Source organism: Egretta garzetta, unplaced genomic scaffold (genome assembly GCF_000687185.1).
Source record: "Egretta garzetta isolate BGI_Z169 unplaced genomic scaffold, ASM68718v1 scaffold215, whole genome shotgun sequence".
In the NCBI taxonomy this organism is placed as follows: Eukaryota; Metazoa; Chordata; class Aves; order Pelecaniformes; family Ardeidae; genus Egretta; species Egretta garzetta.
In genome coordinates, this window is record NW_009259719.1 from 7,922,272 (window position 1) to 7,947,688 (window position 25,417).

Here is a 25,417-nt window from a genome sequence, read left to right on the forward strand (position 1 = left end):
TTTAACCAAATAAAAATGTAATCACTGTTCAGAATAAATACCTCCAGCTTTAAGTGTTTGAAGACCCAGGAAGGAGGTGTTCCAGAAGTCAGCAGGCAATGAATTTCACAGAATGAGTGCCTAATAGCTAAGGAAGCTACCACCTACAGTGACACATGTTACTTGAAATATGCATATAACCAATAAATAAGGAGGAGATTAGAGACAAGGCCTATAGACTCTGCTGCACCAAAGAGCCGTGCTAGAATACCGTTCCTAGAAGAATGCTCCAGGAGCTGCAGATTGGCGTTTTTTTTCTGCTGAAGCTATTGTTCCCATGAGGCAGAGAGAGGGAGAGGGAAAGACCAACATAGTGAACGTCTGCATTCTTCCTTTTCTTTTCCTAAATCCCGAAGTGGGAACATGTATGGGGAGATGCCTTGCACAAGCAGTGGAGGAGGGTGTTTGTCTCTCCTCTTTTTTTTTTTTTTTTTTTTTTTTTTTTTTTTCTTTATTACATGGATCGCAGAAATATTATTGTGGACTATGCAAAAATTGTCAGTTTAGGTGGAGCGTGTAATCCTCTAGTTAGCTTGTAGATTTAACAAGGAGTAGCTCGCAGCAGATCGGAGGGCAACTTCCACACCCACTCAGGGACACCACTAAAGCCTGTCTGCTGGTTTTCCATTTCCCTCCTCCCAGCTGTGCTTGATAAAACTGTACCCTAGCAAGCTTGGGCCCTTTTCCAGCTGATGCAGGAGTCATGATTTCTGCTTCTGCTTCTGTAACTACTGCAGTGGTGCTGTTAGCTCAGTGGAATATAAGCAATGCTTCCAACGTAATGCTTATTTTACAATTACATACACAGGGATCCCCTTAGACTTTGTTGACCTGCAGCTGGTATTGGACGCCACAGCAGTAGACAGCAAGTTTGACTAGAAAGCATAAGGGAGATAGAATGTGAATCTATAGTTTAGGTTACGGACTGGCAAGAAATACTGTGATTCTTGCTGAATTTAGCTAGGGAACTGTGCTTTGTGCTTTAGAAATTGTACCTTATTCTAATTTAAAGTATCCACTGATCTTCCATAGCAGGTGAGCATAGATCTCAATTTTATGTGGAAGAGTATCTCAAGCAATGCACTGTCTTCTGAACGGTGCCTTACTCTGAATAGCACAATTTCCTCCTTGGGGCACACTGATGATCTGATAAACTGGTATTCTGAGTTAATGTATATGTGCATGAAAATGTCTCCTACGATAAATCCTAGAAGATAAAGGTTAAATTAACCACTTTAAAACATGGACTAATGAATAGTGAAATGATAGTTAAAATCTAAGATGTACATACAAATTTATCTAACACAGCATTATTGATTGGACTGGAAGGGAGCAGAGTGAAATGAACTCCGCACTGATTTCTGTTTCCTTTTGTTCTTTAAAGATACTGTTGTGTGGGGAATAGTCCTTTTCTACCTCACACATGAATTAGCTTGTGGAGTGATTGAAAGCATGAATAATGAGGGCCACTGATGGACATTAAATAACTTTTATGCTCTCCATACACATAGAAGAGCAAGCAGTCACTTCCCAAACGTGATTTTGCAGAACACTTCTTTTGGTATTTTTCACTTTTCTCAGAGATCAATGGCAGTGCCACCAACACCTCTTCATACTGCACGGGTCCTGCAAGAGGATAAAGACCACTGGGATGAAGTTAAAGTGAGTCAATCATAGTTCAGATTTCTTGAAGTCAAGTCCAACAAGAGATCAAATGGGCTGGCTTCTCTGCGTATGCTTATTTCCTTGGAGATTATGGCTGTTTCGAATACAACCGTGTTAAACAAGGGAGTCCTGGTTAGAACAGTTGTGTATATGACAATTGTCTAAAAAAGAAAAACGCTATTTGAGCTTCATCCAACAGCATTACAGCTGTGCCAGATACTAACAAAGAAGATGTTTATGATCAAAGTTATTAATGATGCTACCTGCTGAGCCACCGTATGTAACCACAGCGGAGAAGGGATAGTGTTGAGGGAGCTTCAGGTTCATCATTGCGAAGTGAAAAATGTAATGAAAATGTAGGGGGCGGGGTGGGAGGGTTGAGCAGCATTCTGCTTTTCTACTCTGTTCTTGTATTGTAAAGGAACGTTAAATAGCCTTAGCCTTCTCTTGTTGTGACTTTTGGCGAGGGGAGATAAAAACATATCTCTTTCCTTAATCTAACTAGGTGCCTCACCTACTGTTTGTGCTGATGACAGTTGAATGCTTCCTGCAAAAAGAAACTATAGGGCAGACTAAAATTGTTTGCAAGCTTTATTTCTTTCCTGCTGGCCAGCAGGTTGGCATGCTTTTACAATTAATTCTGAATTTTTTGCACTTACAGTGCTTGGCATTTTGATAATTGCAACATTCCTGTAGCGTATCTTACTGATTACTGATTTTATTTAAATCACTGATGTATACTCTCAGCTGTTGAACTGTGTAATGGTAAAATTTCATAGGATCTAGACAACATTTGCCTCCTGAGTCAAAGAGATCAAACAGTTTCACTTAGTGTTCTTCATTTCCATGTTTCTGAGAACTTCTTATACTTGTGCGTTGTATAGGTCCCAGAGGTTTTCCCTTGGGCCACTGGCATTCCTATAACATTTAATAGTTTTTCCTTTCCTGAACTAAATGGATAGACATTCATTTACTTAAGGAGATCTTTGCTCAAAGCTTTATTAAAAAGTTTAAAATTTGCCCACACTTAAACATTAATTCAGACTAAGGAAGCATGTGAATTTGAAGCACATACCTCTAAAGAACTTTGTGTGAACTCTTTATTCTAATTCCTGCTAACCTAGTTTGGTAACAGAGCAAGGAAAGCAGCGCTCCAACTCTGGAGTAAGAAACCCAGACTCAGTAGCTGGTGAAGGCCCAGAGCCAGCTGGTAAGAAATGCTGGGCATGGGGACATGGTGGAATTTAGGCCAGCGGAGTGTGGTCCTGCGTGCTCACATATGAAACACTATGTGAATAGTTCCTCCTGAATGAGTCCATTAGTAGAACGAAGCCTTTAGTCATAGTCCAGCCCAGCAGAAAGGGCTCAGCTATTTCTGGCTGTAGAGTAACAGAGGGGTTTCTTTTTGTACATTCATCGCCTGGCAGTAGTGTGGATTGGCTGTCCACTCTCTGCCTCAGGGTTTTCAATAAATTGCTTCCTTGGTTTCAGGAGGAGATGACCAGCGCTTTGGCTACCATGAGGGTGGACTATGATCAGGTGAAAATCAAAGACTTGAAAACATCCAACAACCGCCTCCTGAACAAACGCCGTAAGAAGCAGAAGCAGGCAGGCACCTCTTCGGCAGCCCCAGGGTGCAATAACCAATGAGAAGAGAAGGCAAGGACCTGTGGGTGGAGGGTAAAAGTTCAAAGGAACGATCTAAAATCACTATGATCAACTCAGTCCCTAACACAAAGGCAATGAGACCGTGAAGAAGCTATCCTGCAAAGAGGGAGCAGTGTGAAAGATTACATTTTTATAACTTGAATCAGGGCTTTGCTTTTAAAGGCTAATGTATATGACATGATTCTGTTGCATATTGCTAGGGAAGGTGCAGTAATACCAGAAATGTTATGGGTTTTTGTTTTGGCTTTAACTGTGTCGGACGGGAGGAGAGAAGAGGCAGTCTCAGCGTACTAATGCACTGAGGCTTTAAGAGCCATCTACAAGAGTAACTTCTGCTACCATTTTAAACTTGGGAATAGAAAAATGCCAAGTTTTCTGCTAGGAGGGTTTTAGTAGTTCAAACATGAGTACTGAGAAAGGAGAAAAATGTCACTGCTCTTTATATGAGTAGCACAGGTGCGGTTCTGTTATGGATGCAGCTGGACAACATGTTAGAACTGTTAATATTTCCAAAGTTACCTCCTATAGTTACAGAATATCACTTAAACAGTAAGCAGTTATTCCTGTTACAGGAAAAAGCATCCATACATTTTCATTTTCATGAAGTCTTCACGTAGTCTCATGTGAGGATTTGAGTGTGTCATGGATTCTCATTTGATAACGTGTAAGTTTTCTAAACTGTAAGCATTATGTTGTGTCTATGCCACTGTCAGATCCCTCTCTTGTAATGTTTTTAATTTAAATGGTACTTTATGTGAAGAGTTTTAATAAGGATTTAATTAGTTGAAAGTATCCTGCAGAGGATATTGCTGTTCCTCTTGGATCCACAACCTCTAGGGTGCGCAAATGGACATGTAGTTGTATACAAGAGATTCCTCTAGAAGAGAGGCTTCTGAAATTTGGGAAGAAGTAGCAAATGCATGTTCTCTGAATGGACCCTGGTTTCTGCCAGCATCCCTTCTGGTAATTATCTCCAGATCCTGTGCCTAAGATGTGCTGATAATAGCAGATTTTGGGGTGCTGGGGTTGGTTTGTTTCCTGGGGTCAGGGAGGGGGAGGATGCTACTTTATTTGCAGTGGTTTGTCAGTGTTTCTGGATCCAAAGATTTTTGCCACCTAAGGGAGATTACCTATAAGTATATCCACCCATTGTTTTTTTCCTATTCTAATTCTTGGTTTATGGGATCCTAGCCTTGGTTTGCTAATTTGTTTTACTTTGTGATCAAAATATTTCCTCTCACTGTACTTTGGGTTTGTTTTTTATTTTTAGTTGAGGTGAAGCAAATATTTGTGAAAGTACTATCAGAGTCTAGGATGAAAATCACGTGCTTCCAGTGATGCAAGCAAAAACTACTTTGTGGTAGGCACACAGAGTACTCGTGTGTTAATAGGCTCAGAAGAATGTTAAAAGACAAAAAGGAAAACAAGGCTCCAGAGAGGATCTGGATCTTCAAATCTGACTGTCACATAGGTCTTGTTACCTCCAACAAAGATCTGCTCGAGGCTTTGGACCTTGTCTAGGGAGCCCATCTCCAAAGTGTTGGATGAGACCTCCCTTCTTTGTGAACTGGTCCTAGGGTTTTATAAACTGATTTTAATAAATCGTGTTACAGCATTCCTTCCTCCTGTCATCCCTGTTCTTGTTGAGATGTTTCAGGGTTTGTACTGCTTTGCGAGGTACATCTGTGTTGAAGGTGATGGGAAAAGGGAGAAGGAAAGTGTTCAATGATGTTCTCGTTCAAAGGACATTTGAGCATTTTTTTAAGATTACCAGGGTTTGTTTCTAAATATCAATCTCTGCAAAGATGTATTTTAAAATTGTTTCCTGTTTATCTAGGTACCTCTATAATTATAGCATGTCCTGTATATATTTGTTTTATCATATTACTTCCATGAATTATGCAAGTATTATTCACTACCTGTAAATAATAATACAATTAATTAGGAGTTGTGACGTGTTCAGGGTTGCAACAGCTGGGATTAGAGCCAGATCCGAGTTTCTGTCCCTTTATCCACATTTTTGGAGGGTGCTAAGTACATTGCTCCTGCCCTCCCATCTCTGTGCCCCAGCAGGGTGATACGTGCTCCCACTCTCCTAGTTAATAGGGCAACCTGCGTATAATGTGGTGGTGTCCTGGCTGCCTTGGTGCTGAAACTGTTGCAACCCACGGTTTTGTTTCTGCCTTGCCCAAAGTTTGAGCAGGAGCTCTCAGTTTCTAGCTGATGCCTTCTTGCTTGTGAGTTCAGTCTGGAGCTTGAAGATATGCATCTGTTACTGAGTAGTTTTCCACGGGCAACTGTAAAGCACACCTGGACCTGATTCCTTCCTGTGGGCTTCCAGTCCCGTTCAGAATCTGGAGTGATGAGCTGATGCACTTGGGCACAGCACCTTCAGCTTGGAGAAGAGGAGGCTGAGGGGAGACCTTATCGCCCTCTACAACTGCCTGAAAGGAGGTTGTAGCAAGGTGGGGGTTGGTCTCTTCTCCCAAGTAACAAGCAATAGAACGAGAGGAAATGGCCTCCAGTTGTGTCAAGGGAGGTTTAGATTGGATATTAGGAAAAGTTTCTTCACTGAAAGGGTTATCAGGCACTAGAATAGGCTGCCCAGGGAAGTGGTTGAGTTCCCCATCCCTGGAGGTATTTAAAAGATGGGTAGATGTGGTGCTTAGGGACATGGTTTAGTGGTTGGACTTGATGATCTAAAGGTCTTTTCCAAGTAAATGATCCTGTGATGCAGCTTTCAGTCCCTGTACAGTAGAACAATATCATGTCATTAAATTTGGACTACCAGTTCTTGCGTTCTACCCTGCAGTGACAACATCCAGGAATACTGCAAAGCCCGGTGGAAACCTGAGGAGGTCCTCAAAATGGCAGCATGGAATTGTATGCAAGTATGGTACAGAAGTGTTTGTGCTTATTTTACAAAAGAAAGGAGGCAACTCCTTGGGAGCTGGGAAGCAGCTGCTATGCAATGTATGGACCCTCAAATGGCTGTCCTGCCTGCACCACAGCTGTCTCGGGTGACGCACTGGGAGCAGCGTGCATGAGCTGTGGTGGTCTTAACCGTGTCCGAGTCAACCTGAGCGGTGAGAATCTGCCAGGAACCAGCCCTGGGGGCTGTGCTTGTCCTCCCCCCCCAGCAGCTGTGAGGGTGGCCGTGGTGTCTGTGTGTCCATATGGGCATATACATCTCCCTCTCTTGCCCAGGAGCCCCCGCAATCCTGGTAGCTGGCGCCAACTAAAACAAAACCCGCCGGGGTCTTGGGGCCTGTGTCGCGTTAGCAGTCTCGGCGGAGCCTGCAGGGAGCACTGCCTGTTGCTAGCACGTGCACTGCACCCTGCGGGAGCCTGCACTGGGATCCATGTGTTAGGTTTTGCAAAGATTTTTCCTTTCTGGCTGCTAGCTCTGTTATAAGAAGGGCCCGCCTTCTAGCTGCATTCACACACGTTATAAAGAGCTCTGGTGTGCTAGTGGTGGTATTTGGGTCTTGCTTCTTCCCAGAGCCATATAGTATAATAGTCTCTTTAGAACGTGCTGCTTAGGATCCAAATTTATAACCTGTTTTTAGAAAGGATAGGCTATTATAGAACTGATTATGCATTTGCATATTCATCAGCCATATAGAGGAGGTAAAGAGCTGGGAAGGGAAAGAAATGAATGGTCAATAGAGAAGGCTTCAAGGAGAACACAGATTAAAAGGTCTATTTATTTTTTACAGCAGAAGCTAAAAAAGGGCTGTGCACAATTCCCCACCCCCATTCCTTTTCATAGCAATTGCTTATGGGCTGCTGCCTCCCCTTGTATTTCTCTGCACTGTATTCCTCTCATACACGCGCATTCTTGCCCGCTCACTGGCAAGTGCACCTTCTCTGATTCACACACGAGTGTGTACACAACACAGCTAAAATTCCCTCCCTTGCTTTTCTGTTTTTTGCACTACCCCCTGCCTTACCTCTTTGACCACATGTGCCATATGATGAACCTTTTTTGACATGGTAGAGTTAAAAACTAACACTAATGGTAAGCTCTTGGCCTACTTCTGTGTTTTACCATTTGTCAAACCCCAGCATGCAGTCCTGGGATTGCTTTTCTCTCTTAACACTTCACTGCCTAGAGTCTAGAGGCCCAGTTACGTAACTGCTTCTGACTTGTCTGACATGAGGGATAATGAGCATGCCACATACTCAGTTTGATCTAATTTCCTGTCCTCTTTTCAATTCAGACTTTATTTGGCCCATGTTTAGACAAAGGCGCTGTTGAGAAAAGGAAGATTTAGTGAGGAGGAGAAAATTGAAGCTTTTAATTACTTGCACGTAATCATAAGTACATGTACTGTTTTAAACCTGTGTTAGAGGTAGGGAAGAGATACTAATCTATGTCCAGCTGCTTTGGTACATTTGCTTGCTTTAGCCTAAGGATGAAGCCAACCATGGGAGCCAGCTCAGCTGTACTTAACAGGAGGAAAACTTGTCCTCTAGGATGTACCCACGCACCCTGGCTTATTCACCAGTGCCCTTTCACACTCACTAGCAAACCACAGGGACAAAGGGAGTGAAGGCAAGCAGGGAATGAATTTACATGTGGGAGAGCCCCTTTCTTCCAAGAGTACATGTTTTGGAGGGGTTCTTGTGGAAATACCAGAATTCTCTTTTAGCTAGGTTCCGGTATTTCTCCTCTTTGTCTGGCTGTTCTCAGTAGTGGAGCTGGCATATCTGAGAATGAACAAGTTAAGTCTCTTTTAGATAGCCTAACCAGGATGAAGACAAGAAAGCAAACTTGGAAGACAGAGAACATGTGGTAAAAACCTCAAAGAAAAAAAAATATTGTTAAAAAACCTTGTAAGCTAACAAGCAAATTTACTTCAGGTACATACTTAAACACATCTCACATCCGGAAAATTGAGGTTAGAGCAATCCTAGGTAATAGCATTTGCTGAAGAATTGTTTCCCTGAAATCTTTGCACTGGGTAAGAAAATCCTTTTTGAGTATTAAGTACAGCTTTTTTTTTTTTTTTTAGTCTGTGTTGTTAGAAGAATTTAATGGGGCAAAGGGAGTAGAAATGGAGGGTGATATGTCATGTTGAAGAATAAGATAAGAAATGTCTGCTGTTGTATTCTATTCCAACTTAATTTTTTTTACTGCAGGTGCTACCTCTGTAGACATAGCAGGATAGATGCAACTTTTTATTAGTCTTTTTTTACCACTGGAGGAGGAAGAGAATGTTCCTGTACTCTAGAGAGGTGTAGAAGATAACCCTGTGACTGTAAATCTGTAGATGATGCCTAGTGTTAGCTGTATTTCAAAATTTCCTGCCTCATGAATCTACCAGGTGCCAAGATCTTGTAGGTCTGCTCTAGCTGCATAAAGGCACAAAGGCATCATTGTCAGTGGGTTTCCTCATACTACTTGAGACTGCAAAAAGAAGCAATTGCTGAAATATACTGCAGTGGTTTTAGCTTCCAGGAGCCAAAAGAGAAAAAAAAATGCAGCTTTCAAGTAGCTGGAAGTGACATGAAGAGCCAGGCGATCTTTTGTCTGAGGAGGGCTGGTACTTGAAGATAGCGTAGAGGTATCTTGACCTTGCTTCAGTTCAGCTTCCACATCTGATAATAAACATGTTTTAGCTGTGTGGGGCTTCAGGCCCAAATTACTAGTAAAGTCTCTCCTGCTTTGACAGCATGCTGGGTTTTTTCCATTGTTGGCCACTGAAATGTACTTATTTGGTCCATGGCTGCAAACCATTTAGCATTCTTGGTCCTAGGGCTGCACTGAAGCTGAAAAATTCAATATAGGAGGAGTTGCATCATTTTCTTCCACGTTAAGCTTCTAATTTTATTTCTGTTGAATTCTACTGCATTCGAGTTAATTACCAGTATTGCTAGTGTAACAACTGTTTCTTATTGCACCTTCTTTATTTGTTAGCAGTGAGCATAAGTGCTTCTTTTTGTGGGTGTCTTTTTCTCTTTTTTGTCCTAGGAGTTTTATTCCAGTTTTGAAATTAAATGGCAAGGTTACTTTGCCTAATAACATTCTCCCAAATCTTCCAGGCTAACCCTTTTGGGAAACATGGAAGATGTTCTCAAGAGATTTCTTATTGCTTAGCTACTGAAACACCTGCTAAAGCTGAGCTCTTTAAAAAAACTGAAAATTATTTAAATGTGAAAAAGAGTGGGTTGATCTGGAAAAGAAACTTCTCAAAAGACTAAAATTAGAATGGAATGTGTTAGAAGAGAAATACTGGTGGGGGAGGAGGACTAAGGTTTTTAAAATAAAAATGCTACCACTTGAGTAACGATCAAGGAATTTTTGGTTAGGATATTAGCTGCTGCTCCAACCCAGAGCAGTTCCTGACTTCAGAAAAAATTATCTTTCCCTAAAAAAAACAATACAGACTCCATTTTTTTTTTCTGAGGTAGTCTAAAGCAAGGCTCAGCTTGATGTTTATAAATGAGACTTTTTAGTAAATGTTGTTAGTATACCAATGAAATGGCCTTTTTTTTTTTTTAGAGCAACTAAAAACTGAACAAATACCCTTTGCAGATTAAGTTCTGCTCTCCTAAAGTTGCCTGAGTGAGCTCCCTTTTTGCTTGCAGAAACCTTGTCAAGGTGAAATTAACTTTCTTTTTTGCTTTCAGAGATTTTGCATTTCCATCTTGCAGTTCATCATTGTGTGTTTGACGCTTGTCTTGAGTAAAAATCTAATGTGTTGTCTCAAAGCTAACCTTCCATGATGCAGTGTTTTTCCTTTTTTGGGTCAATTACAGTTGTACCACCTCTTCTCTTATTTCTGAACTTCTTTTAGTGGTGTAAAGTATTGGAAGATTTTCAAGGAATCTCACTATCTGGCAGGAAACAAGAAACTACATTGTACGTAAAATGCTAAGGAGGAAAGTCCCAAACAATGGGTAATAGTAGGAAAGATATCCCTCTGAGGGTAATAGAAGACCTCCACAAAGAAATCAGCCCAACTAGAACTTAATACTTTTTCTTACTGTTTAAGAGTGGGCTGTGGGTATAGACTTAGAAACAACCCAAGAGGATGCTGGTCTCCCTTCAGAGTCATAGAAGTGCCCTGGCATGATGGTGTGGTGAGCAGCTCTGCCATGCTTGCCTTGCAGAGACTTCTCCCAGAGGTTGATGCACTTCCTCCATCAGCATTTCTCATATCCAAGGTGCTGTGGTGAATGGGGGGGTGTGTACATAGAGTCATCAGCCCTTACAACTCCTGCACAGGATGTTTGAGCCTTTGCTGTTTCTCAGCTTTATTCAGAATAAACATGTTTAAATTTCTTAGGAAATTGTTACTTTAAAATCCCATTTCCTGTGGAAGTTAAGCTTTTTTCTAGTCAGCCCTGTAAGGCACCATGCTAGTGTCCTGGGTCATAGAACTGTTACCTCAAAATCTCTTGGTGCTGGTTGTACATTATCTCGCCAAGAAGTAGCCACTTAGAGCAGAAATACTTTTATTTCTTCCTCCTGGCTTTTAAGTCTTTGTGTGGAATTCTTCACTTACCTACAAAGAGTAAAATGAGGTGGACTAGTTATCTTCCTTTTAATCCTTTGATTTTCTTCTCTTTAATTTTGCTAGATTGATGTATTTTATACTTTTGGGGAGTCATGAGTACTTCCTTTAGAGAGACTTGACTGCAGTATTTCAGTTTCTTCTCTAAACATTAAAAAAAATCCTATTGAGGCCTTTCGCTATAGGATATTTAAAATCTGAGGAGTAGGAAGGAATTTAATTTCCTGATTTCAAGTGACTCAGCTAGGTCTGCCTCCTTGTTTCGTAATATATTCTCTGCATCCAGCTCAAACCTTGGCTGGCACTCAGTAGAGCTATCAAATGTTTTCTCGATTAATTTGTCGTTCCTGCACAAAGTCAGTTTCTAAGCTGTTCCTCGACAATCCTGGAACAACTATCTAGTAAGCAATCATTAGCTCCAAAAGTACACAACTCTGTGTCATAAGGCATCTGGTGCTATCACTTGAAGGTTCTGACATCTTGAATTACAACAATTATATGCCTGGCTAATGGGCACTTAGTAATAATAAGCGATTAGTTTGTTCATATCGTTTGCTTTCATAGCATATCTACAGTCATTCACACACATGCATCAAACCTTCTTCCCATAACTGCGGTCTAACATAAAGAGTTGCTTTGTTTCTGTATGAAACATAAATGGTGGTGGTGTTCTCTACTAAGCAAATTTATTTTAAAGCATTTCTTTTAAGCCTGAAACCTTTCTTTGTAGGATTCCTGAGATTGTATATTTCCCTTTGGAGCAGATTTTGTTCCCAACTTGAGAAAATTATTTCCAGTGAAAATTTAAAAAGAAAGTTCATATTTGTTACAAAGAAAGTTGGTATTTATGTGCTATGTATGATTGCTAATGTTGGAGTAATAATGTGGAAGGATCCAATTAGTCTTATCCAGGCAACTGAAAACCTTGAGCTTGCTTGGTTAGAATTAAATACTGCATACATGAAAGGAGAAATTTAATTCAAATTTCTATTAATCAGAAAAACAATTTTGCTTAAGTGATTTTTTTTTTTTAAAAAGACATACTAGTCTTCTGTTTGTATGGCAATGATTTCAGTGTTGAGTGACTTCGCGTGTTCACATCTTTGAAGTTATATGTCCTGAAGTTAAGTACACATGAAGTATTCCAAGTATTGTGGCCCAAATACTTTCAGTTCAGAAGTACAAATTAAATACATATTTACATGTGTAGAGAGAGATACTCTGGCATGAAGCCTAAAAAATTTAATCTGAGCTTTTGTTGTCAAGTTAATTTTTTTTCCTTCCCACAGCATCATTAAAGTAAGGTTCTCGCTGCCAGTAAGTGTGGTGTGGTTTTGTGTCTCTGTCATCTCTTTCCCATCTGCCACTGGATGTTGCTTAGTCCAAAGAAGAGGAGGAGAGAAGCAGTGGGGAAGAGCTCTAGCTGGAATTGCCTGCGTTACTCTACACAATCAGCATGAGGCATGGCAGGTTGGCTAAAAGGACATGGAGTTAGTTGTCTGTCTGTACGTATTGCTCAGTGTCTGTAACTCAGGTCTGTAGGAAATTTTAATTTTGTGGGAAGCTGCCTGGCAGATCACGTGCTATCATCCCCTCCCTGAGAGTGAACCCAGTCCTAGTCGGCATGTGTCAGAGGAGAGAAGGTATTAGCACAGGTATGAGTGGTGAGCAGGAGCAAGCAGTATGCCTGCTCTGAGGGCTGGACCTCTTGTACTCACAGCAGCTGGGTGCCAGAGCATGGTTGTCCAGCCACACCCCACATACGGTGTACTGCACTATGTGGCAGATGAGGGGGAAAACAGACTGTGACGGAGCGGTGGTTAGCACTTGGCTGGCCATTTTTAGCTCATACTCTTAGGCTTTTTTCTGGTGTTCCTGATAGAACTGGATTTATAAGAAAGCTATGTTCTGTTGAAAGAGTCTTACAGAGAGTTAGGGAAGGGCTGTTTTATTTGCTGAATGCTAGCTTTGTGTTGATTTGTGTGTCACAAGCTATCAAGGAGCCTGGTAAAATATTAACTCTTCATCTGAAATGCTGCCAGCCAGAAAGATGTCAGCCTGTTTGTTGTCAGGGCTCAGAGCAGGTGTGGAGGCTGTCTGCCTGTCTTTGTAAGTCCTGAGAAGTCCAGGTGACACAAGTCAATATGTGGTGGCCATGTCATAGACCAGTGATGCCCAGTCTTTCTGTCCAGCCCAGACACCATGGACAACATAACCTCGTCTAGAAGGACACAGGGAGGTACACAGCAGTCTCTACAAGTGTTTGAACTTATGTTGGGCAGGCAATTAGCCTGGCTGTGTGACAATTAGCAGGGACAAAACCTCATATGTGACCAGTTGTCACAAAAGTGGAAATACATCACTCATATGATGGGGACATGTACAAGCTGCTGTCCTGTTATACAATGGGAGCAAGAAAAGAAATCATCAGGGAATGGCCAAATGCTGAATTTCGTGTTCTGTTGGGCTGTATGTTTAGCTCAGGGCTTGAACATCAGCCCTCCTTGATAGAGAAATTAATAGATTCTCTTTGAAAGCAGATCAGAGAACAGTGTGTTCAACTCTGTGCCCAAGTGCAGAAATACAAATGTTAGACTCAATTCCAAAATCTGAGCATATGTAACAGCAAAGGGGAAAGAGTATATAAAAGTGCACAAGCAGACTTAGCGTCATACCTTATTTTGAAAATAATTTGTAGTAATCTGAATGTTATTTAGAATGCTTTCTGTGGGCATTAAATACTTGTTTTGTGACAAAACTGTGCAATATTCCTATCCTTGAAAGTTGAAAGGGACTTACTAAACACCTTGCAGCATTTTAGTCCTAAGGTTTAACTCCACTTTTGAGGGAGGCAAGAGAAGGTTGATTCTGTGAATCCTAAAGGAGTTGGGATGAAGTGTGGGCTGCGCTGAGCATCAGTTCATCTGTATCTGCCTCTGCTGTTGTAGGACTGCAAGGGAGAGGAAAGCCCAGGCTTCCATGATAGCAGAAGTTAGACCTTGAATTCCTGCAATTCCTGCATTGGAGGGCAAAACTGAGGCTACAGTAATTTGTTTCTCATTTAGTCCTTCATCTTCTATCTTTATTCATGTCACTAGAGATAGGATCACTCTGACAGCTCTAAAGGGGGGAGTAGGACATTTCAAACAGTTGCCTGCCATGTTTGTGATAAATGAAGAGCCCTATCCATGCACACAGAGTGAACTGGAGAACTCGGAGTATGTGCTGAGTTCCAGCACAGTGTATATAAGAGATCTGACCTTGTGCTACTGGAGACGGGGTCCTGTGTCTGGCATCACAGCTGTTTTGTGTTTCTCGCACCTTTTTTTAATAATTTTTTAATGGGAAAGGTGTGGTCATGTAAAAGACTCCTGTGCTCTTTGTTTTGATTTGCATCTATGTTCCTTTCCACTGTTTTCCTGGGCTTCTATCATATTTACCCTGTCATTGGGAGTGAACATTCAGAGATCCTCTGACCATGTAGTGTAATCGCTGGCAGACCCAGGCAGCAGCTATTGACAAAGAGGAGAGAGTGTCCCTTTGAATGTCCCCAATTAGAATAATTCTGGTTTTTAGCTGTTCATTCATTAGCAGAGAAGTAAAGAGTGCAGACAGAAGGTTGTGAAGCAGGGTGTTTATTCACTTGTTTTCTAGCCTTCTCTCCGGATTAATGAAGTGACTCATAGACAGTAATAACATGCTTGGAGTAAAAAAAAAACCAAAAAAACCCAAAAAACAAAAAAAAAACCACCAAAAACATGGAGGTGGTACATATGAGGCCAGATCTTTCTGTTAGGACACCCACATCTCGCCATACCTACATATGTGATTTGACTTTCTTTGTTAAATGTAAAGAATGGATCAGTTGTGAAGATAGCCAAAACCCCCAGGGCAAAAAAATGAAATGGGTGTCTAGTTAAGCGCAGGTTGGTTTGAATATGTGCAAAAGAAGGGGATTGCTGGTGAGAATGTTAAGACTATGCAATTGCTTGTAAATGACTGTGCAAAATTACTTTTAAGTGTTTTCCTACCTTCTCTTCTCTGCCTCTTTGACAAAGAGGATGAATGGTGTGCCTCACGTAGGTGAGTAACACCTGTTACATCTCTGCCTCTGCATGCTGCCAAACATACTCACTGTGCTTTTTCCAAAATGCCCATAATCACGCTCAAATCCTTACCAGTTGTATGAAATGGTGAAAGTAGAATAGTGAGACTATTCTTATTTCAAAGATACTCAAGGACTTACTGACCTTTCAGAATCTGGAACTGAAAGACTTGGAAAGGTTACATGAATTTGGGGCAGAGAAGGAAACTGAACACAAAACTGGGTATCACAGATGCACATTCCATGCTGGAACATCTCAGTCTTCTCTACTATAACCTCTCAAGGAACACTCAGACCCATCTTTGTGAAGATTATGTGTCTGCTTTTGAGTTGTTTACTCCTAAAAAATCTACAAAATTTCCATATTAAAAGCTGCCTGGGTGATAAAGCACCAGGTATATTTTAGCATAACAGCAGGATTTTTTGACAAGGTTCAACAAACTGAAAGCAGGATGAGAGAGGAATAGTAATTGTGGAAATCCTGAGAAGAATTAATTATAGCATATACTACCATGCAACTCTGATGTTGAAAAAAATAAACTGAGATGCACCTATGTCATACTTTGACATACAAAAAATACTACTCAGAATTTGTATTCGATTCTGAGTTGATAATAATTTCTAACTGTGTTATTTAAGGGAAAAAATATGTATAATGCTGTAATAAAGACCTCTTTGAATACGGCTGTTTCTCCATGGGAGTACATACCACACGGAAACCTATACCCCTCAGCCAGCTCCTACTCTTAAAGCTGCTTAATTTATAAATTCTGCAAAAATCGGTATATAGCCAAGATGTTCTGCTATTTATTGTTACTTTATTTAAGACTGTTTATTGGTAGTTTCTGTGTTGTTTCATTTTGAGAGGAACCAGTATATCTAGGCTGGAGATTTTAGCCACACCAGGCAAAAAATGGGGATGGAGCTGGAGAAGGAAGAGGAATTTGTCAAAGCTTGTAGAGAAGAAGTGAGGATAATTAATCAGACAAATGGAGATAGAGAGCAGGTGCACAGAGGGAATAGTCTGATGGAACAAAAGGCAATGGAATGAAAACGAATGTCAGAAGAGGTGAGTGTTTCTCTCTTTTAGAAATTATAAACTGCAGCAACAAAAGTTTTCCTTGTCAGTCTGAGTTTTTATTTCTTAATAGCCTTACAAATGTTAATCCAAGCAGTAGCATTTTAAATGGATTTTTAATAGCAAATTGTTTATTTAATATAAGTAAATTGATTCAATGCTGACCATTTAAGCAGTGGGATATGAAGCCCACTCACAAGCCTATGAATTCCGGAAAATAACTGAAGTATTTTATGTGAAAAAGTAGTTTCTATAATATGGGTAAAGGGGATATATTAGAGATGCTAAACTGGGAAGAGAAAGGGAAATGTAGGGCAAGGGCAAAACCAGTTTTCCCTTGACATGTTTGTAAACCAAACATTGCAGTATTTAGGTCAGTACAAGAGGCAAAAAATATGGTTTATAAACTGAAGTCAAAGTGAGCCGTTAAGGTTCGTATCCACGCAGGCAGTCTAAATGCTCCTATTTTTCTGTGCAACAAGGTAGTGTCACCTAAATTCATTCACTGCTTTTGCAAAGAGAAGCAGCCAGTATTACTTGTGGGTTTGAGATGGAAGGGAAATGCTCTCTGATTCTGTGTTTACTTTGCAGTTCCTACACAGAGCTGCTAAGGAGCCTGTTGCTGCATTAAGGCTTTTCAGGTCCTGTCCTCACTTTTTCCACTCTCAGGGCAGTACTGAAGTGTTTTCCTCACTGTGCCATTTGCTGTTCCCTGGAGGCTAGAAGAGATGAGCACATACTGAAGGTTTGCAGAGCAGATCAAAAGGGTTGGCTTTCTTAGATGATCGAAAGGGGAAAAAAATGGAGGAGTAATTTGGAATGCATAAAAAGAAACAGGAAGGAAGGAAACTTGAGGGCTCCAAAGACCACAATCCTGCAGATTTGCAAGTGGGACCATCTCTGGTAACACACCTGAGCTGCTTGTCTGTGGTTAGGCTGCCAAGACTAATGTGAATGCCCATGTCTTTTCTTGCAGCTGGTCCTCCTGACCAATCTGACTAGGAAATGCTAACTGTGATGATGTAACAACAGCACAGCTGAAGAAATAAGTTGTTGCCAAAGGAATGAGGTTTTTTAGGAATAACTGTCTGAAATACCAGACTCTACCCAGAGCATTTAGAGTAAGTAGAAACAGAATACATGGATTGGGCCCTCTTTGGACGGTGGGGTGCAGATAAGTGAATTCAGAGTACTGATTCAGATAATTTCTCCCTTTCATGTGATTGACGTTATGCCTTCACTATAAAGTTTAAGCTGGCACTAAATTAGGAAAATATATATTTTGAGCCAAGTGAATGCCAGTGTCTAAGTAATTGCAATTTAATAGTGTGATTTACTGCTGCCACAAAGATGATGGCAGGGGCCTAAGGTGGTCCTCTAGGTGTCCCCATCCTTGTATAGAATTTTATTTGTAAAAGTATTTGACTTAGTAGTTATCAGAGTTTTCCAATAATCATAAGCTAGCTTTTTGCATAAGAAATCAAAGACTGTGTTCTGGGTATGATGGAAAGAAAGTTAACAGAACCTTTCTCTTTTAGCTGCAGAGGAAGCAAACTCCCATTGTTGCAGCAATTCTCAGCCTTTTTTTCCCTTTTTTTAAAGGAGTATTTTTTAACCTATTTTATTTTTAAGTTAGAGGAAATATCAGCAGAGACTGATCTGGACTTATAGTGAATAAATTATTCTGTATGCAAGCTTAGCAAGGCAGACTGTTTTCACTCTTTCGGTCCAGGTTCACAAAAAAAAAAAAGAGGAAAGGTGCAGTGGGATCACAGCTGTGATATCTATAGCAGTTTGCCTTCTCCAGGAAGTTCATAGAGAGTTCTGCATGGAGTTAGCATTTCTTAGCATTAAAATAGGCTGGGCAACACAGTTTTTCTAATGTCATCACTGTTCTCAAACTCTTTGTACTGCAGCTTCTCTGCAATTAGTTGAATTTTGTAGTCTTCATTAGCTAGTAACCATACACAATACATTAAAAACAAAGAAAAAAACTGTCTTCCAGGCTCTGCATTCCTTTCACGGTAGATGCTTACTTAATCTCTGCCATGTCTAATCATGAGCTTAAAACAAGGCTGATGAACTTTCTGAGTTGAGGGAACTTTTCAATGGTGTTTATTCCTGGGGGTTTTTTTGATAATTGGCTTGTTCATGCTGTGCTAACAGATACACATCCCTCTGAAGGGTTTCATCAGTTCCCAGTAACATGGAAGTCCAGGAACATTTTTCCTGTATTAAGAATAAATAAAAATTAATTTAAGCCACGTGAATTTAGTACTTGTGAAAGAAGCAGACTTGACAGCTTCAACGTCTGAACTCCACATCCAACGTGGCATCTCTAGTCATGGCATCAGTGATACAGGAGCTGTTTCACGATCTCTCTACAACAGCATTTAAAACTACCTTGTAGTGGGATGGCAGCTTTAGAAGTAGCGGGTTTGGGTCATGTCTGTTTTGCACTGCAGGGAATGCACTTATACTCTAAATAACTTCTTCCCTTATTCATAGGCAAACCTATACATGGAGGTTGCAGTCCAGTGCCATTAAAAAACTAAGTAGTATTAATAGCTTTTAAACTAGCACTTTTATGTTCACTTTATTATCATACCTAGTTATTTGGTATGTTGTTTAAAAATTTGTCTAGACAATTATTTATGCTTTACACATAGGACATGCCCAAAAAAAACCAAACCAAATTATAAAACTCATAAATCCTCCATGTAGATGCTGGTGGCTCACCTTTTTTCTACTTTCCCAAAAGGAAGTTCTAAATCCCTTGTTACTGATCCACTAAGTTAATAGTGAAAATGTTTCAAGCAGTCATGAATTGTTAATTTGAGTTAACAGGAACCCACAGAAAAATCAGAATAAGTTAATGAGAAAAATTACTCCCATAGAAAAATCTATTGTCTGTCTCTTTTCATACATGGTATTTACCCTAAACTAAGGCGAATTTCTTTTAATTCTGTAGAGATTTAAAAACTAAGAATCATCTTTTATCTGCTTGCTAAAGATAAAAATGTGCCTAGAATACTTTAGGGCTGCTGTGTTCCATAGGGTCCCTGTTGTGCTTTGTGTGATGTACTCATAGCTCACCATGGGTGTTCTTATATGACTTCATTTTTTTTGTGAAGCCTTCTTATTTTTAGAATAAGCTTATGCTCTGCTGCTGGGTCCCAAATTTTTATGGATATGCAGATGGAAGAAAATTGCTACCATAAATCAATCTTAAAAGAAAGAGATCGCAAAAGTAGGACAAGGTAGAGTCTTCAGATGTTAGAAGGGGAAAAAAAAAAAAAGAGGGGATTTGAATTAATCCTAAACTGACTGGCTAGCTGGTTGTTTGGATAAAGTACTACAGGAACTTTTGTTCAGGGAATAATATTTATATGTAATGCACTTCCATGGTGTGTATCAGGAAAAAAAAAAAGTCAGCATTCAGTTATGAACGTTGACCTTGGGAGCATGACAACACAGCAAACATTTCAGGGATCATCTGTGCAGAGTTGTGCAGAACAGTTTCTGGCAGGGAGGCATGCACCACTTCCAACAGGTCAAAACCTGTCGTCACGTGTGGCATGTGTAGCAGCAGACTGTCATTGCCAGGAAGAGAGCATATATACACGTATTCCCCAGCTAATGGATTAGAAACATGCTTGTAAGAGGTGGAGGGAGACGGGGAAATGATGACACTGACAGTAAGCACTGAGGGGAAGCACTAGGCATATTGTCAGCAGAGGTGATTGTGCTAGCAATTCATTGTTATTTGCAAGGACAAACTCTATGTCAGTCACTTGCTTTTGATTCATATTGCATTGATATTTTTGGAGTATGGTTGTATTCAAGCCCAAAATTACTTTTTTGTGATTTTATTTATTGTGTTTTTTCATTTTATTTTGGTCTTAGGTTTCATTTGATTTAGGGTAAAATTATTGATGGAAGTAATATTTCAAAGTTAGTTCTTACGCCACGCTTGAAAATATGTGAGTCTGTGACGCCTGCGTTGTTTTATCTGATTAGAATGGCTTTTCTTCCCTGGCCTGCTAATAGACTGGAGGTCTGTGTTACAGGCAATGCGATGATGACCAGCAGAATATAAAACATCATAGGACAGGCAGTGGTAGCACACAGATCTTGTAAATAATATCTAATAAATCTGAGGGAGCAAACAAGATTTGCTGAGTTTGTCTTGTAGACATGTGAAGTTGGAAGGCTCCTCGCTGCTCTTTTCCCTCTGTGTCAGAGAGGGGAGATTTATCTGCACACTTAACAAACAGCAAACAGTGATCTTACAGCATCACCTAGAAATGGAAGATATTACCAGTTCCTCTTTCTCAAGCTTGTTTAACCAGTGAATCAAGTGGAGAGGTGCTTTACAGTCTGGAAGACTGCGTTCATACTTGCAGGAAAGAAAGCTTGTACTGATGAATGAGAATTGTATTGTGAGCAATAGAAAGATGACATCCCAAGTTGTCTAAATTATCTAAAACTAGCATTCCTTTAAAAAAAAATGAGAACAATATTTTGTGTTATTTTTCATAGATTTCAGGTGTTTCTTTGTGTAACATGGGCAGTACTGTTCCTCCTAACATCTCTTAGTTTTTAACTTCCTCTGATGTTGTAAGGTAAAATATTTGCTAAGTTTTCCTTTTCCTTTTATGATTTAAATTACATCTCTAAGAATTTAGGAGTGTGGATTTTAGATTGTGTTGTATTTTTCTCAGTAAAAATACAGGAAACTCTGTGTTTGTGTGTATGTGTGCATACATATGTACAGATATTTAAATTTGGGGACTGGAATACTTGCCCTACCTATTTGGGTTTAGCAGGAACTGAGTTAAGAGCTGTATAAGCCGCCACAACAGGCGAGCTTTGTGTGTTCACCATTCAGCAAAAGAAGGTGACTTCTAGGACCTAAGCAAATTTGAAAAGTAGTCATAAAAGACAGCAGAGCGTAATTCAGGGACCCCATTACTGAGAATTCTGTAAGCCTTATTCTTTCAGCTTAATTCTCTCTAAGTGAATTAAATTCTCCTGAAATAAGTGTGTGTAGGAACAGTTCTCCTTAAAATTCATACAGTATTTTAATCTGATTTAACTTGCGAGATAGACAACCAGTAATTTTCCCTTTATCTTGAATAATTCTATATGTGGGTAATGTTGTAGGGTGAAATAAATAAGATGGCTTTTTTATTTGACTGTTTTTATTTTAGGATTAAAAAACCAATTGTTATGAAAATACAGCATTCTAGCACCTTTCTGTGCTGGCTTTCTGCATATTCCCCATTGACATCATTACAAGAAAATTATTAAAGTTCTTTTTATGCTCCTCTTTTGGTGATTATTTAGAGCTAGCAGAGATTATTATCTGGAAGACTCAGCTTGATAGCAATCCCTTCTTGTTAATCTGCTGTTCTTGAAAATGAATTAGGATTAGGAAAGCAACCCTTTATCATGAGTAATAAAGACCAAAAGGTCACAAGTAGGTTACCTATAAACCTCTTTGTGGTCATTTCTTGTAGAGTTTTGGCTGGAAGGATTTTGCTGTTACATGTTTCTGAATCTACTTTATTTGGCTTTTCTCTTATTCCTGCATCATAGCTCCAATCATCGGAAAATCTTTACCACATTATTCTAATTATTCTTCTAAGTTTCTCTTCTCTTGCTCTTTTCTGTCATCCTTCATTATATCTCAGTCTCATCTTTATTAATAAGCATTTTCTAGCTTCAAAGTAGTTTGAGGAGCAGTTAAGTTGTTTATGGAGTTCCTATTAGACAAGTTGTACACCAATGACAAAAATGAAATTAGAATAATTGAGTGATTTGCCTTGGGGGAGGTTTGGTGTGCAGACCAGGATTAGAAATCTTTTCCTAACCTTCCATTTTGTGATTCAGGTGGCACTTTCACCTTTCTCTCCTGCCTTCTCATCTTTATTTTTCTGACCTGTATTCTTTTTTCTTTCCTCCCTGCATAAATTCCTTTTGCATACATTCAAAAAGCAGCACCTCTGACCAGGACCTTTGCCAGATGGGTTTATAAACCAAACACAAGGCTGTTCTGGAAGCGCTGATTCAGCACAGAAAGAGGTGGCTTTGTGGCAGTAACAATATGCAGTGAAAACCGTTGAAAAATATGTTAGAGCTGGACAGAGCCACAACTCTTAACTAGCTGATGAGCCTTTCCAGAAGCTTTGCTTAGTGAGGACATTACCCTTAGACAGGGACGTTTCCTGCAGCTGCTGTTGTGTGGTTATGATGAACTCTGGAACGGGTTGCCCAGAGAGGTAGTGGAGGCCCAGTCCCTGGAAACATTCATGACCAGGTTGGACGGGGCTCTGAGCAACCTGATCTAGTTAGTGGTGTTCCTGCTCACTGCAGGGGGGTTGGACTAGATGACCTCTAGGGGTCCCTTCCAACCCAAAACATTCTATGATTGATTCTATGATTCTATTAACTTGGATCCTGCAGAACTGCCAGTTTTCCTGTCCCTACTGTGAAGGGTTCTCAAAAACAGGATCCTGAAGACTAAAAACCCGTTAGACCGCACTTTAACTTTAGAGTTCAGTCATGTGCCCAGTGACAAATCTTCAGCTCTTATTCTGCCCACTGTGCACTACATGGAGTTTTTACCATCAGATTTGGGATTTTTTTTTTTTTTTAACTTCAGCAGGTAACATTTTTACTTAAAAGTTAATGATTCTTCTACCTATTGAAATCAGCTGGTGATGTTAGTATCTGCTCATCCTTTCCTTCCCATTAGAAATTAATATTATGGTTAGAGAGGTCCCCTCTGGTGTAATTTTCTCTTGAAACCTTAGGAGATTTTTTGATTTATGCCAGGGAAAGTAAGGTCTGTGGATATTGAGAATTCCTTTATTCATTTTGGCTTCATTGCAATTTCACAGATTTAAAATAGAGGTTCCTGATGAAATATAGTTTCTCCCAAGCAATTCCTGGAAACTAGTATAAGCTATCTTCCAGTTAAGTAGCATAAAAAGAGAAAAAAATTTCAAGTATGGTTGAACTTTGTTTATCTGTGTTTCTTCTACATATAGGCAGACAGTTCCATTTCGGTAAATCAGAGAGGGGAGGGAAAGTTTTTTAATACATTTTATGGTACAAATCTGCATTATTAACTGAAGTTCATATGGCAAGAAAAAACCCTATTAAGTACCACATCTCCTTTCCCTCATACTGTAAGGCAAAAGGTATGAAAAATTGTGTATGAATGTAGAGCTAACTCTACAGCTTTACAGCTAGAACTGATAGGTCTCAACTCTTAGTCAACCGAGAGAGGACAGTGGGACCATTTAATAGGGCATCCTCCAGTGAAAACCACGGAAGAGCTGCATAAGAACAGACATCAAAAAAATGGCTGAGTGGGACAAGAATCCATCTTGTTTGTGTTAATTCTGTTTTTCACAGAATGTTTTAAGAAAGAAAATCCTTTATTTTGTAGTAAATTTATAGGTATCATTTGCATTCAACATTCTGTTCAGGGCACACTTGTGAAGAATTAATATAGTGGCCAGTTTAAGTGTTCTGTGGCAGTTAGTCCAGCAACAAAGCAACTATTCGCTGTTAAAATTAATGGGTAAATGGAAGGGCCATAGGCGGAGGAAGGAAGTAATTTGGCAACATTTTCAGTCCCCAGGTCTCTAGCCAGCGGATTCTAGAGATAGAAAAGAGACTACATTTTCTGACTCAGAGTGGTTACCAGTTTGTGATCTGGAGATTTCCAGGGAGTCTAAGGACAGCTTTTAAGGGCCCAATTAATAGAAAAGTTACTTGGTTATTGTAGGCCTGAATTCTACTAAGAGTTGGATTTCCATTGTAATATATTTTGGTGTTGAAAGTATGTGCATGCTCAGAGAGAAATGGGAGCTCCATCAATTTAGTAGCTGAGATGTACTCAGAAGGCTCTAGATTCCTGATCACTAGAAATAACAGCTTTTCCCTTTCCTCTGTCTGAGCTGATTTAACTTGAACCTGGGACTCTATTTTGCTGCACTGAGGAAGGTGAGGTTGTACACACATGAGGGCAGAATTGGCTTCAGGGCCTTCTTGGGGGCAGGTAGAAGGAAAGAAACTTTTTGTTCCTTCCTCCAGAGCTCCCATTTAACTGTTCAGTTGGATTCTTTGGACACTTCTTGTGGCATATGTTTATGTGTTTTTACACTCTGCATGTGTAAACTTGTACTTATTTCCTTTCTAAAGCAAACCTGAATCTCCCATGCATTATCTGGAGAAAGAAATCTACCCAGATTCTGCCACTGTTTAAAAGATGACACTGAGTATTCTTTGATCTCTAATCCAAGAATATTATATAGTACAACTTCAGAAGGTTAATATGAACACAAGAGAATGCTTCCTCTATAAGCTACTGTTTCCTTTTTGGAAGTTGGGAAAAGAAAGCTATATGACTTCTTCTAGAATATAGTTTTTACTGATTCCCTGGTTTCCTGCATGGCATGTTCAGAATGTAAATGCATATAAAAAATAGTCACCTACCAGCGTTCCTGAGAAACACTGCTGACAAAAGAAGGACACGAGTAGGGGAAGGGTATTGTAATTATAAGTTGACCTCTCACTTTCTGAGAGAACTCCATGAAATCTGAAATAATTGCCTAGCGCCCTGGTATGTATTCATCTCCCTTTGGGATTAATAAACCCATGTGTCTTTGTGGCCTCTGAGGTATCTGACCTTAGTGAGATGCACATGCAGACACCATTAAGATCAGCATGAAGAAGTATCAAAGCAAAAAAGGAGAGTAGTGGCGGTGAGTGCCCCATGTGGCAGTGGTAGATCTAGGTGCTTTGTCTCTTCTGAGCTCCATGGTCTTCAAACCTTTGTCACTCATTTGCCAGGGAAGTGCTCTTGCCATAAGGTTAGAAATTTGCCAGTGGCTAAGAAAAAAAAAAATCAAGATCTACGGGGCTGGAGAGAATGAATAAGAGGGAGAAAAAATTTTACAGAGCGATAGGGAGGCCATTCATGCAAGGTTTGAGTTCCCAGGGCTGTTGATATCTTGTGCCTTCTTTATCAGATAAAATACATAACCACTTTTCCACCGTCAAAGCTAATTAGTGTTCATGCAAGCCTTGATTGACATAGCTAAGTGTTTCCAGCTCCATCAGTAGCTCAGTTGTTGTTAACACCGTGGGCCTCTGTGCAGTGCAGATATATCCTTAATCCAGATCTCTCTGGTTTGAAATGTATGTTTGTAATTGGGTTGTCTTAGACGGATGTGATCTGAGAAAAACTCTTCAGTCTTCACTGTTGGTTGGCTTAAGTATTGCACCACTCTGCATATCATCTGTTGTGAAACCTGCTTTTAG

At 40.0% G+C, this 25,417-nt stretch overlaps 1 protein-coding gene across 6 annotated transcripts in view; it reads left to right on the forward strand.

Moving 5' to 3' along the window:
- MAPKAPK3 (MAPK activated protein kinase 3) overlaps positions 1 to 4,990 on the forward strand; it is a 111,377-nt gene extending 106,387 nt beyond the window's left edge. For all 6 annotated transcript variants that reach the window (XM_035894836.1, XM_035894835.1, XM_035894833.1 and 3 more), the window contains 2 exons: positions 1,621 to 1,701; positions 3,196 to 4,990. In XM_035894836.1, the coding sequence (XP_035750729.1) occupies positions 1,621 to 1,701; positions 3,196 to 3,354 (240 nt within the window). In that variant the 3' untranslated portion in view covers positions 3,355 to 4,990. The remainder of the gene's footprint in view (positions 1 to 1,620; positions 1,702 to 3,195) is intronic.
- Positions 4,991 to 25,417: the final 20,427 nt, after the last annotated feature.